The sequence below is a fragment of the Carcharodon carcharias genome, chromosome 2 (assembly GCF_017639515.1).
Source record: "Carcharodon carcharias isolate sCarCar2 chromosome 2, sCarCar2.pri, whole genome shotgun sequence".
Classification (NCBI taxonomy): domain Eukaryota; kingdom Metazoa; phylum Chordata; class Chondrichthyes; order Lamniformes; family Lamnidae; genus Carcharodon; species Carcharodon carcharias.
In genome coordinates, this window is record NC_054468.1 from 83898582 (window position 1) to 83913460 (window position 14879).

At 41.0% G+C, this 14879-nt stretch overlaps 1 protein-coding gene across 1 annotated transcript in view; it reads right to left on the reverse strand.

Moving 5' to 3' along the window:
* LOC121288298 (rho guanine nucleotide exchange factor 4-like) overlaps nucleotides 1-14879 on the reverse strand; it is a 486453-nt gene that overhangs the window by 165600 nt on the left and 305974 nt on the right. The window contains exons 3-4 of the mRNA XM_041206830.1: nucleotides 8347-13764; nucleotides 1086-1415 (exon numbers count right to left, since the gene is read on the reverse strand). Of these exons, the coding sequence (XP_041062764.1) occupies nucleotides 1086-1415; nucleotides 8347-13764 (5748 nt within the window). The remainder of the gene's footprint in view (nucleotides 1-1085; nucleotides 1416-8346; nucleotides 13765-14879) is intronic.

Sequence of the window (14879 nt, forward strand, 5' to 3'; positions counted from 1 at the left end):
ACAACATTCCCAGGTGGGTAGAATTCAATCTGCAAGCTTTACATTGTGCACTCCTGTTCTGGTATTGAACACCTTTTGTAACTGGAAATATTTTGAGGACCAATGCCCTAAACAAAGAGAGGCAGTTAGAGTGAAAGCCAAGAAATGGAACAAAACCTAAAGAGAAAAAGCATCAATAGTTAAAGAAAGACACATTGAGGTGTAAACTTGCTATCTTAGCATCATGTAAGCACAGAAGGAACAAACTAAATTTGCTTTGGTGCACCATTGTTGAAAGATGAGTTATGAACTGGAGGCATTACAGGAATCTGCTCCTTATGCTTTATGGATAATGTTGTTCAGTAAAACAAAGATGAAATAAGATTCAAAAAATTAAAAGCAGAAATCAAGATCTCTCTAGTTTCCATGTGTAGTGACAATGTAAATATCTTTGTGGACATTTCCCTGTCTGATATTTAAAGTCAGGCTTTAAACACGTTCTAAAAGAACATACATTTTCACTAGGAATTACAAACAGGAGAAAATTTAAACCAAGAAAAAATATGCAATCACAATAAATCGCAACCAGGAAAATTCACACCCCCACAATGAGTTATACCTCTGTAACTTGTAATAAAGTGATATCAACACAGTGTTCACAGTTTGCTAATGGAAAGGATAGCGATGAAGATCTCAAGTCTGGGGTTTCATTGGAAGTCAACAACAGGAGAACTTCCTTCAATTGTGGTAAGTCAAATAACCAGTCATTGAATTGGCTAATGTAAATGGAATCCTTTTGAGAGTCATGCACTATTTGCACATCCTCCTCATGTCACCTCCTGTTACTTATCTCCAATCTTCTATCCTACTTTTGAAATCCAATGAAACTCCCAATAGCCTTGGAAGGATGGCGATATGCCAAGGTGACCCAACCAATCTGAACTGCAGGGTCACCCACGAAGCAAAGATAATACAGAACACTAATGATTGAAAGGACAGTTTGTGAAGTGAAGTGCCCAAGAACACAGCTACAAGAAGAAGAAGGCTGAAGAGCCGTAAGAGGCAGCAGCTCACACTACTTCAGAGGGCTTGTCGCTTTATCTTACTTCATTGCACAGCTCAGCATTGGTCCTGCCATGCCTTGTTCTGCCGTTCTCAAGATCTTCAACCAACTTTCTCCGTCTGGTCCTAGCTTCTTCCAACAGTAATTCATCCAAGCTGCAACGTTTGTAAGGCGGTAAAGATATCTCTTCTGTCTCATCCTCACTGTCTAGTTTACATTTCCCTTCAGGTTCAGTGCGATCAAATAGCCAGGCTGCTTGCCCAAGGTCTGAAAAAGGTCGCTGGCGCAGATGGTTCTGGTGGTGGTTTCGCAGAACAGTTGACACGCTTGAATTCCTTTCCTGTGCTGTCTGGTTTGGATGTTTACTTACTTCCTGTGTGGCAGTGCCAGGTAAAGAAATGTTTCAGATTCAAACAATAAATGAATGAACATGAACACGTGTGACATATTGATGGAACATAAGTTAACTGATGGAATTAAAATTCCATACATCACGGAGAAGTATTAGGACTATCCAGGATAGCAGGATTGACATGCATCTTGTTATGGCTTTCATGGGCAATTAAAACAGGCCACTGCCAGTGGTGACTGACGTGTCTGGTTTTTAAGCTTGTTGCAACAATCTGTCTGATTCCTTCCACCCCTTTCCCCATCCTCCTCCCCCACCACCACCCCCACCCCTTCCTTCCCAATAATGGTGGTTCATTAGAACATTACAACATAGTGTATTGGAATACAGGAAGTATTTTATGAATGAAGCCACAGTTCACCAACTGAATATTTTACATAGCCAGTCACAGCCAGTGATATTCCGGTTATATCATTTCTCACTAATATTTTATGAATGTAGATCTTTACAAGATGGTTATGTTTTAAAATGTTTCCTTTAATTTAAGGTTAAATAGAGTTTCCTAAATAGGGGGATGGTGATTGTATTACACTCTAGCTGGAGATAGGCCCAGATGATCTGTAGCCAAAACCTATTGGAAACCAATTGACAAATTTCACACCTTGGCACAAAAGAGGGGCAGCTGATTTTCTGGACACAAAGACATATAGGCACAGGGACACAGAGAGTGAGGCAGAAAGAGCTACTGCTGTGTAAACCAGAGGAAAAGTCTGATTTGTGTTAGCCACCAAGGAAGATGCTCATGAGAACTTGTTCTCTGTTCAAAGAGACAGGGCTTGTGGAGATTTAAGGACCAAGGAGGCACTGGAATGGGTTTTCTGGTGGAAATCAGTTTGGGATACTCAGAAGACTGAGTGCAATAACTTTCAAATGACACTGGAAGATTCATCCTGACATGGCAGGGAGAAGGGAGCCAGCAGAAAAGCTGGGAGGAGTTTGGAAGTTAATGCTCAAGGCTAAATATCTTCTGGAAGCATGGTTTTCAGATCAAAGTATTTTGGTTGTGTTAGTTAGTTAATGGGGAAGTACCTTTTCTTTAGTTTGGTATATTAGTTGCCTGTTAAGCAATGTTTAGTCTAGTTTGATTTTAGTTTGTTTGTTACAGTAAATGTCTTAAATCACAAAATGTTGTCCTGCAATTCTTTGGGTTGGTCACTGGGAAATTAATCTCCCTTTTTTAAGAAGTTATTGGTCTCAATGGGATCATAAAAAATAGTTGTGGTTTTAGACAGTTCAGCTATTATACAGGAACTGGAAGATTACAGTATGCACCTTGTAGTGGCAAGCGCCCTCCTTGTGAGACCAATGATTTTCAGAGTAGACTGATTGTTTGAGCCAGGATCTTGGGCTGAAATGGATCTGACATGCATTACTCTACTGTGCTGATTTTACACTGCAGGGAGGTCTTTTAGGTTGGTGAAGAGTAGTGGGAAACCAGGGGATTGGGAAGCCTACAAATACCAACAGAGGACAACTAAAAAAGAAATAAGGAGGGAGAAAATTAAATATGAGGGTAAACTAGCCAGTTAAAAAAAAGAAGATTGCAAGAGTTTTTTTAGATATATAAAGGGTAAGAGAGAGGCAAAAGTGGACATTGGGCTGCTGGAAAATGATGCTGGAGAAGTAGTAGTGGGGAACAAAGAAATGGCGGAGGAATCAAATAGGTACTTTGCGTCAGTCTTCACGATGGAAAACACGAGTAACATCCCCAAAGTTCAAGAGAGTCGGGGGGGCAGAGGTGAGTATGGTGGCCATTACCAAGGAGAAGGTGCTAGGAAAACTGAAAGATCTGAAGGTGGATAAATCACCTGGACCAGATGGATTACACCCCAGAGTTCTGAAGGAGATAGCTGAACAGATAGTGGAGGCGTTAGTGGCGATCTTTCAGGAATCACTGGAGTCAGAAAGGGTCCTAGAGTACTGGAAAATCACTAATGTAACCACCCTGGTTAAGAAGGGAATGAGGCAAAAGACGGGAAATTACAGGCCGATTAGCCTGACCTCGCTCGTTGGTAAGATTTTAGAGTCCATTATTAAGGATGAGATTTTAGAATACTTGGAAGTGCATGGTAAAATAGGGCAAAGTCAGCATGGTTTCATCAAGGGGAGGTCATGCCTGACAAATCTGTTAGAATTCTTTGAGGAAGTAACGAGTAGGTTAGTCAAAGGAGACCCAATAGATGTTATCTACTTGGACTTCCAGAAGGCCTTTGACAAGGTGCCGCAAAAGAGACTGCTCAGTAAGATAAGAGTCCATGGTGTTAGAGGCAAGGTAGTAGCATGGATAGAAGATTGGCTGTCTGGCAGGAGGCAGAGAGTGGGGATAAGGGGGTCCTTCTCAGGATGGCGGCCGTGACTAGTGGAGTCCCGCAGGCGTCAGTTTTGGGACCACAACTTTTCACTTTATACATTAATGATCTAGATGAAGGAACTGAGGGCATCCTGGCTAGGTTTGCAGATGATACAAAGATAGGTGGAGGGACAGGTAGCATTGACGAGGTGGAGAGGCTGCAGAAGGATTTGGACAGGTTAGGAGAATGGCCAAAGAAGTAGCAGATGGAATACAACATGGGGAAATGTGAGGTCATGCACTTTGGTAGGAAGAATAGAGGCATAGACTATTTTCTAAATGGGGAGAGAATTCAGAAATCTGGAGTGCAAAGGTCCTAGTCCAGGATTCTCTTAAGGTTAACTTGTAGGTTGGGTCAGTAGTTAGGAAGGCAAATGCAATGTTGGCATTTATTTCAAGAGGACTAGAATATAAAAGCAGGATGGGCTGCTGAAGCTTTATAAGGCTCTGGTCAGATCACATTTAGAATATTGTGAGAAATTTTGGGCCCCATATCTCAGGAAGGATGTGATGGCCCTGGAGATAGTCCAGAGGAGGTTCACAAGAACAATCCCAGGAATGAAAGGCTTAACCTATGAGGAACGTTTGAGGACTCTGGCTCAATACTCGATGGAGTTTAGAAGGATGAGGGGTGATCTGATTGAAACTTACGTAATACTGAAAAGCCTGGATAGAGTGCACGATGTTTCCATTAGTAGGAGAGACTAGGATCCCAGGGCACAGCCTCAGAGAAAAGAGAAGAACTTTTATAGCAGAGATGAGGAGAAACCTCTTTAGCCAGAGAGTAATGAATCTATGGAATTCATTTCCACAGAATGCTGTGGAGGCCAGGTCATTGAGTGCATTTAAGACCAAGATAGATAGGTTCTTGATTGGTAAGGGGATCAAAGGTTATGGGGAGCAGGTGGGAGAATGGGGTTGTGAAACTTATCAGCTATGATTGAATGGCGGAGCAGACTTGATGGGCCGAATGGCCTAATTTCTGCTCCTATGTCTTATGGTCTTATGGAAAGACTTTAGCTGCACTGTTTATCGTGGATAGACGGAGTTGAGTAAATTTTACTTCACATACGTTGTGTGGTATCAATCTGAAGCAACATTCACTCTGACTGGAGACATCAAATGCCATAAGAGGTAGTTTGTGGCAGCCAGTTTGTCTCTACACCTCCTGGTCACATTATTTTGGTGTGGTTTGAAAGGGAAATCATGTTTAACCAATTTATTGAAGAAGTAGCATGTGCTGTGGATGAAGGGGAATCGGTGGATACAGTGTACTTTGATTTCCTGAAGGCATTTCATAAGGTGCTACATCAAACGTTATTGCGGAAAATAAAAGCTCATGGTGTAGGGGGTAACATATTGGCATGGATAAACGATTGGCAAGCTAACAAGAAACAGAGAGTAGACATAAATGGGTCATTTTCAGTTGGAAAGATGTAACGAGTGGTGTGCCACAGGGATGTGCTGGGGCCTCAACATTTTATAATTTATATTAATGACTTGGATGAAGGGACCAAAGGAATGGTTGCTAAACTTGCAGATGACACAAAGATAGGTTGGAAAGTAAGTTGTGAAGGGGACATAAGGAAGCTACAAAAGGATAGCGATGGGGTAAGTGAGTGGGCAAAGATCCATCAAATTGAATATAATGTGAGCAAATGTGAAATTGTCCATTTTGGCAGGAATAATAGAAAAGAAGCATATTATCTAAATGGTGAGAGATTGCAGAGCTCTGAGATGCAGAGGGATCTGGGTGTCCTACTGCATGAATTGCAAAAGGTTAGTATGCAAGTATAGCAAGTAATTAGGAAAGCTAATAGAATGTTATTGTTTTTTGCAAAGGGAATTGAATACAAAAATGGGGGGGGTTATGCTTCAATTATACAAGGCATTGGAGAGACCACATCTGAAATACTGTGTACAGTGTTGGTCCCCTTATTTAAGGATGTAAATACGTTGGAAGCAGTTCAGATAAGTTTACTAGACTAATACCTGGAATAGGCAGCTTGCCTTAAGAGGAAAGGCTGGACAGGTTAGGCTTGTATTCGCTGGAGTTTAGAAAAGTAAGAGGTGACTTAATTGAAACATATAAGATCCTGAGTGGTCTTGACAGGGTGGATGTGGAAAGGATGTTTCCTCCAGTAGGACAACCTAGGACTAGGGGGTCACTGTTTAAAAATAAGGGGTCACCAATTTAAGATAGAGATGAGGAGAAATTTTTTTCACTCAGGCGGCCATGAGTCTTTGGAACTCTCTTCCTCAAGAGGTGGTGGAAACAGAGTCCTTGAATACTTTTAAGGCAGAGCTAGATAGATTCTTGATAAGTAAGGGGGTAAGGGTTATCCGGGGGAGGCAGGGATGTGAAGTGAAGGTTACATCAGATCAGCCATGATCCTATTGAATGGCTGCAGCAGGTTCGTGCAGCTAAGTGGCCTACTCCTTCTCCTAATTTGAATGCTTGTGATGCCCCATCAGTTGCTCTCTTTGCCTGCAGACCTGGCACAAAGTTATTTATTTTGTACTATATTAAACAGAATTGAAGACTGGTGGATCAGGAAATGCCCCCTCACCAGCTAAGGTACTGAGGTGAAGGAAATGCAAGAAACAGGAACAGAGTGGACCATAGCATCCATTAAGCCTGCTTTGCCATTCAATATGACCGTGGCTGAGCTCCTACACTTTCCTATCCTGTCCTCATATCTGGTGCCAAGGAACCCAGTTCTGGCAGCAAATGATGATGATGTTGGTTCCAAAATCTAAAAAGAGTATTGGTGCTTTGACATCAAGGTAATATGACATGATGCCTGTTATATGCTTCATTTATAGAACTATGAAACTATCTGAAGGGATAGGATTGGAAAAGTAGCATTATATACAAACTAACTACCCCCAATCTGCATTGTACAGTAAGTGCAAGTGAATAAAAGAATGGCTTTCTCAGGACTTAGCCCATTAGATATTACTTACAATATTTAATACTGCGCTGTGTCCCCCTTCCTTTTAAATAGATGGTTCTATTTAATAGCTATTAACAAGGTTACTGGACACAATTACCACACTGCCCACTGTAACTATCTGTTACATAATGTGTTCTCCAGTGGATATGTTTATGTAAAAGCAAAGGTCCCCCTTTAAAAAAATAACCAGGGTCCAGGTTGGCCCAAGCTACTGGTGAAGGTTCAGGAGTAGGTTTTGTGTAATAGTCACCATTGGCCAGTAGATGGTAGATTCACCATTTCAAAACAAAATATCATCCACATGTGTTTTTAATGCTGTATATCCTTGTTCTTTGCAATAAATATTTTATACAGGTTAATATGTAGGTTCAACAGATAATTAGGAAAGCTAATAGAATGTTATACTTTATTGTGAGGGGAATTGATTAGGATTATGCTTCAGTTGTACAGGGCATTGGGGAGACCACATCTGGAGTGCTGTGTACACGTTTGGTCTCCTTATTTAAAGAAAGGTGTAAATGCGTTAAAAACAATTCAGAGAAGGTTTACTAGACTAATACAAGGAATGGGTGGGTTGTCTTATGAGGAAAGGCTGGACAGGTTAGGCTTGTATCCACTGGAGTTTAGAAGAGTAAGAGGTGACTTGATTGAAACCTTTAAGATCCTGAGTGGCCTTTACAGGGTGGAGAGGATGTTTCCTCTTATGGGAGAATCTAGAACTAGGGGCCACTGTTTAAAAATAATGAGCCGCTCATTTATGACAGAGATGAGTAGAAATTTTTTCACTTAGAGGGTTGTGAGTCTTTGGAACTCTCTTCCACAAAAGACGGTGGAAGCAGTCTTTGAATATTTTTAAGGCAGAGCTAGATAGATTCTTGATTAACAAAGGGGTGAAAGGTTATCGGGGGTAGGCAGGAATGTGGGGTTGAGGTTACAATCAGATCAGCTGTGATCTTATTGAATTACAGAGCAGGCTTGAGGGGCCGAGTGGCCTACTGCTGTTCCTAATTTGTATGTAAAATGACAGTTAATCCGTTATTAAGCATTGGTTGAATTCCAGTTTGGGAATCTGTAGTCACCTGCCTCAAGGTGACTGGAGTGTCAGTTAAAAGCGCTCCACACATTTTGATCAATATTGTAGCATTCCTGATGACCAGCATCTAATCCTAAACAAACGGGAATGTGGTTGTTAATTTGTCCCCATATAGATTTTCTTATTGATTACAATTAAATATTAATACTTAAATTTTAGGTATTAAATTTCTTTTGCTTTCCTCTTTAAAAAGGTTCTTGCAATTTCCAGGGGCAGAATTCACGCAAACATGTTAGCTCAACATGTTCTTCACCAAGTTTCCATCTGCCTCAATTATTTCTAAAAATTTACATTAATAGACCCACATCATTGTTTTGTAGTGATGCAAAATTTTAATTCTCTCACACAACCTTGCACTTTTTTATTATGTGTATTGTCAATCATTCATGAGCTTGCAGTTAATAAGAATACACATTGAGGAGATGCAATTATTAAGGTGATCAGAAAGCTGACCTTATATCTGCAGTTTTGTACAATACTTCCCAAACCACTCACCTCATCTTTGGCAATATCAATGGCTGAGGAAGTTGTATTTAGACTTGTCTGTGATTGACTAGTAATGCCACTGTCTTCTTTCTGGCATTCATAATTCAGCGATTGCACTGAAAGAAGAAGATTTCCTCTTGGTTTCAATGCTGTTGGTCTTTCAGGTCCTTCTAACACTCCATCTACTGTCCTGCTGGAGTCAAGGGAAGTCCAGGATGATGTACTAGCTCTGTTGCTGCTGCGGAAGCTTCTCCGAAAACTTGACCTTGGACTTTGGGGTTTAGGACTCATTGGCCTCGCAGGGAAAGTGGCATCAAAGCATTCTGAAATCACACCAGGTCTATTCCATGTTGGGCTTAACTGATTCCATAAGGCATTTGGAGTAGATTGATTTGGTGTGGTTTTGAGACCATCTTCAGTTTCTAAACAACTGTCAAATGTCAATTTAAGTCTCAATCCGTTTGGAGATGTCCTTTTAACCCTCTGTCCCACCAGCTTCATAATGTCATCTTGCTCAAGAGAGCTATCAGAAAACTGGGCTTTACTTAGTGCCTGAGGAGATGAGGGTGATGAGGCCACTGAAAAGGGTTTTTTTTCTACCTGATCCATGGAGATCCTCTTTGCATATTCACTGTGCACCTGAGACTGTGTCCTTACAGCTTGATTTTCCCCACCGGTTGTATTTGAAGTGCTCAATGGACTTGATGCCTTTGTGGACTCTGATTCACTCGGTTTCATAAATTTTCTCCAGGGCAAATGCCTTGACTTCCCTTCATCGCCATCATTTCTCTTATGAGATTTAGAATTTTGATTAGCATTTTCTTTGTCTCCAGATTTTGTTTCAAAAAACACGGAAAGCGACTTATTGGCAAAAGCCCGTTTCATTCTAAGATTAAGGCTGTCGGCACTTTTGCTTTTTTTGCACTTGTTTTCTGTCGCAGGAGGTATTTTGATGTTTTGCTCCTCAGCATTACTATCATCACCTTCCATGGAGTCTGTACTCCTGCTATGGAAATGTCGGCCATTTTCTGCCACTCTGTGAACTTCTTCCATGTCTTCTGCATCCTGTAGGCTATCAGTGCCAAATGTACTTTTCACACTTTGACTCACCAGGCTACTTATTTCAAAAACCTCATCATCATCATCATCATCTGATCCATCTAATGTAGGGCATTCAGTCTTGTTGCTACTCCTGAACTGATAAGACAAGTGAGCTTTATAACTAGGGTAATGCACTTTATACATCAGAGTACCATTTGTGTTGTCCTTTGTTTGTGTTTTATTCTCATCTGCATCTCTGGCTAGTTGACTTCGATTTCCACCCTTGCTGTTGCTTTCAGTTTGACGCTCTTGCATTGAGGCTTTGCTTTTCCTGAATGATGCCATTTTGGTGAAAACTGAAAATTTGGAGTTTTTGAAAGATGCACTGAAAGAGTTTAATGAGGATAAAGACCCAAGCCGGTCATCTCCTTTAGTGTTGGTCTGTTTCTGTAGTGCTTTGTGAAGACTGCTGTTACTTCCAAATGGGTAAATATTTTCATCTATTTCCTCACTAGTTGTACTGTTACCATCAGTATCATAAACAATTTGTCCAATATCACTGGATTCAGCATCTAGTTTTACTGTCTCTTGGCTTCCATTTTCACTTCTGTCTAGATGTTCATCTAGAATGTCATCATAATCCAACTGATCATTGCCTTCACCTTGCAGAGTTCCTGCCTCTGCTGAAAGGGCCATATATCTTCTATCTAGATTTCTGATTGAAATTCCAGTGTCTTCTAACTCTGCCTCTAAAGGAAGGTCACTTGACTTTGATCCAACATCACCAATACAGAAATGACCATTTTCTGTACCATTTTCAGGAGCTGTATTACTATCCCTTGATGCCTCAACAAGAAAGAATGTTGACACTAATTCAGTATCGATTGTAGTTTCTTTCTTATTTGTTTCTGCTGTGCCACCCAATTGTTGAGAAGAAGTATCATGTGATACTGATAATCCTTCAATGAAAATCTCCTTTTGCTCAGATTCTGAAACAAGACTGGCCTCACCTGGTTCTACGTTAGTTTGAGAAGAGAACTCTTTTGCTCCTACTTCTTCATTAGAAACATTCCTTATGTATGAGTTTTGTTTTGTAGTTTCTTTAAATGAGGGACACGATTTATTTGTTTCTGAACTTGTTCCGGTGCAACGTTTAAAAGATTGTTTAATCAGCTCATGTGGACAATCACTGCCCTGACCAGTAAACTTAACAGAATTTTCCCTTTTAGCACTGGGGTCTTCAGGATTGATTTCACTTACTTCTGTTGTCCTTTCAGCTAAATCCTCAGTTACTGCCTCAGAAATGCAATCCTCACCATCTGAGCTTGTATCAACACAACTCCCGGTGTTAGCAGAAGATGTGTTTGTTTCACTGTCTTTTCTACGATCAATCTCACGTGGTTGTATTTCTAGACTTCTGGCCTCTGGTGCAGTGTGCAATGAACTGTTATCTAGGCCTGGTGCTTCAGTGTTCTTTTGACTTGGCTCAAATGTCTCAAAATCTCTGTCAAGAAAATTCTCATGTTCTTCTGTTTCTGTTAATATAAAGTTAATGATTTCCCCTCGCTTATCCTTAACAAAATCTTCCTGTGATTCTGTTTGGCTCTTTGGAGAACTCTGACTGAACTTTAATTCTCCCTCCTGAGAATCTGCTATACGTTTTTCTATGGAATTTGTTCTTTGTGTCCTGGCAGATAATTCCTCACTTGTCCCTGATCCTGTCTCAAGAGAAACTCCCACAGTTCTTTCAAACCTGGTTTCAACAGAAGAATTGGTTGATTCCAGTTCTGCTCCAATGCTGTCGCTTTGTATGCTTTCTACATTGGAATCACGTGAAATTTCCTCGGTCTTGGACCTCTCTGTGAGTGTTTCACAACTAATTTCATCATGATCTGGTTCTGCTTCAAGTGAATTATGAAGAGCCTCTGTACTTCCTTCACTAATATTGTCACTTAGGCCTCCTTTTACTTCTGCAGAAATTTCACTCAGGTCTTGATCTGTTTTGTGGCAAACCACAGTGGCAATAGTCTCAATTTCAGTGATTTCACTAAAGTCTGTGCATTCACCTGACTCCTGAAAAGCCCTAGTTAGCTCTACCTGGTTTTCAACAATGAATCCAGGTTGGTCAGAGTTTTCTTCACTAGTCCTCAGTTCTGTTACAAGATTTGTTACAGTGATCTCTTGTTGGCTCTCATTAGAAATTCCAAGTGGCTCTAGATTGGCCTCTGATTCAGGAGCACTTGTATCCAACTTTGCGGAGCCCCCTTCAAGTAGGGAAGAATTCTTTTCCTCTGAATTAATCAGAGCAGAGATTTTACTTATTTCTGACCTGGTGTCAGAGCAGCTCTCAGGGGGCCCTGGTTCTATTTCGAAAGGAGTTTCAGTTAAATCTTGGCCTGTATCCACCAGAGGAAACCAGATTGACTCTGACTCTGAGATAATCCCAGCAGAAACCACATTTCCCTCAGGACTGATTGCAGTGGGAAATGGCTCGGTTTCAAATAGAATCTCACCTAGATCTTGCTCCGTGTCCAATGAAGTCCAGATTGGCTCTGATATAAGCCCAGCAAAAATTTCACTTGCTTCAGGACTTGTTGCAGTGGAATCTGGTTTTAATTCAGAGGAAAATTCAATTTGATCTTGGTTTGTATCTAGCAAAGGCCAGACTGACTCTGATACAATTCCAGCACAAATCTCACTTGTCCCAACAGGATTCCTCGTGGCATGTGGTTCAATTTCAACAAGAATTTCACTTACATCTTGATTTGCATCCGGAGAAGGCCAGACTGGCTTTGATTCAAATCCACAGCAAATCTCACTTGTTCCAGGTGTGGTCCCATTGGAATCTGGTTCTCTTTTAGTGGGAATTTCACTTTGATCTCGATCAGCACCTGGGGAAGACCAGGTGGATTTTGTCCCAGCAGAAACCTCACATTTCTCAGGATCAGTTTCAGTGGGATTTGACTGCACTTCAGAGGAAGTTTCACTTGGATTTTGGTTTGCATCCAGAGAAATCCAGGAGCATTCTAACTCTGCTATAATTCCATTTGAAATTTCACTTTCAGAAAAAGCCTCAATGGATTCTAATTCACCTTCTATAGGAATTTTATTTAGATCACGGTTTGCATCCAGAGAAAGGCAGACTGGCTCTGATATAAGTTCAGTAGAAACCTTGGTTAGCTGAGGACAAGGCTCAATTGGATTTGATTCTATTTCAAGGGGAATTTCACTTCCGTATTGGTTCACATCCAGAGGAGTCCAGATTGACTTTGAATCTGTTACAGTAGCAGGAGGAATCTTATTTGTCCCAGGACAAATTGCAGTGGAACCTCGATTTATTTCCAAGGGAATTTCACTTAAAACTTGGTTTCTGTTCAAGAAAGTCCAGTCTGACTCTGTCAGAGAGATTTTACTCGGATCTGGTTTAATTCCATCGGATGTGTGACATATCCCAGGACAAATCGCCGCAGACTCTGATTGTTTACCTAGGGAAATCCTTTTTGGCTCCACTGCCTCTGATGAAAGAACACTTGGCTCTATGTTAATGTCCAAAGGAATCTTACTTAGCAATGCTTTTGTTTTAGGGAAAACTTCAATCCGTTCTTCTGTACACGGTGAATTCTCATTTGAGTCCCATTTCAAATCAGGGCAACTGCTGCTTGCATGTGCTTCAAGAAAAGTAGTAGATAGAGTTTCTGACCAAGATGCAATTACATTGTGGCCTGTTTCTGTTTCAAAAGAACTAGTGTATTTTTCAGAATTTAATTCATAAGGAAGTTCATTTATCCTTGATTTTGTCAGAAAAAATAATTCACTTATCTCTGATTCTGTCTCAGAGGAAACGTCACTTGCTTCAGATGCTGTATCGAGTGCAGGTTGACTAGTTCTTGAATGAACAACACTTGATTCAGAGGGTGTGCTGAGACAACTGCTGAAATTCACTTCAGATATCTCTGCTGAAATGTCACTTATCTCTGATTTCAGCTCTAGTGCAGTTCCATTTTCCTCTTGTGCCTTGCAGGATATGCCATAAGGCTTAGAATCTCGACAGGAGGCACTTTTCTGAGTCCTTATCTCTGGTGTATATAGTTGTGGTGTTGTATCAGAGGAACTAGTGTTGAGCTGCGGTTGAGTTGACGCATGAATTAGCCTTTCTAAGTTATTAGGATCAATATCATTTGCCTCGATCTTTATTTCAGGATGAGAGAGATGTGTATGCTCTAATTTTGTTTCACTTGTTGCTGGTGTCTTTTCTATGGTAGTTTTATTTGACTCATGTTGTGCATCAGGAGAAACTTGGCTTGGTCCTGGTGGTTCTTCTTCTGAACCGTCTTCCTCTTCAGATTCACAGTGGCCAGAAAGACTCTCTATGGACTCAGAAACCTGCTGGAAGAAAGGAAAGGGATATTCTTACTCAAGTCCTCAAATAATAGGATGATTCAAACATCGGTTATTAGTTTGCTTTTTAACCTTAGAAAAAATTATTCATTATGTCACCATAGTCTACCTTTCAAACATAGCTTGTGCAATTATGCAGTGTACCAAAGCATGCAGTACCAGTCCTGTTTACACCATGATAGGCACAGTGAGCTGTGATTTACCTGCCCATATGGAGTGTCTGTAAAGGAGGAACAAGATATGGAGAGGTGGAAATGACAGCATTTATTGCCCATCACTAGCTGCCCTTGAGAAGGTGGTGGTGAGCCACCTTCTTGAACCACTGCAGTCCATGTGGTGTAGGTTCAGGAGGGGGACTCCGTTGCTCTGAAGAAGAGTCATATGGACTTGAAACATTAACTCTGTTTCTCTCTTCACAGATTCTGCCAGACCTGCTGAGTTTTTCCAGCATTTTCTGTTTTTATTTCAGACTTCGTAGCAGCTTGATACAACTGAGTGGCTTCCTAGGCCATTTCAGAGGGCAGTTACAAGTCAACCACATTGCTGTGGGCCTGTTGTCACATATAGAACAGACCAGATAAGGACAGAAAATTTCCTTCCCTAAAGGGCATTCATGAATCAGATGCCTTTTTATGACAATTGCTTCATGGTCACCATTACTTTTAATTTCAGATTTGTTGATTGAATTTAAATTCCAGCTGCAGCAGTGGGACTTGAACTCATGTCCCCCAGACTATTAGCCTGGACCTCTGAATTACTAGTTTAGTGACACTTCCACTATGCCATCATCCTCCCCCAATTTAGGGGCCGGGAGCCAGTGCAGGTCAGCGAGATGAGTAAATGGGACGTGCACAAGTTAGGACAAGAGCGGCCAAAATTTGGATGTTTTTTTCCCCCAAAGCCATTAAATATTTTGCTTTCAGGAGAGTGGCAGGAGTTCTATTAACTAGTTAATAAACATGTTGTGAGATGAAGCAAATCATTTTGTTTATGTCACTGGGGCTCTTTTGGGCTGAGAGGCTGGAGGCACTGTCCTTGCCTGCCTTCAGGCAGGTTTGTGTAATTGCTTCATTTTCTCCTCCCGAGTAGTGTGTTGGAAATTT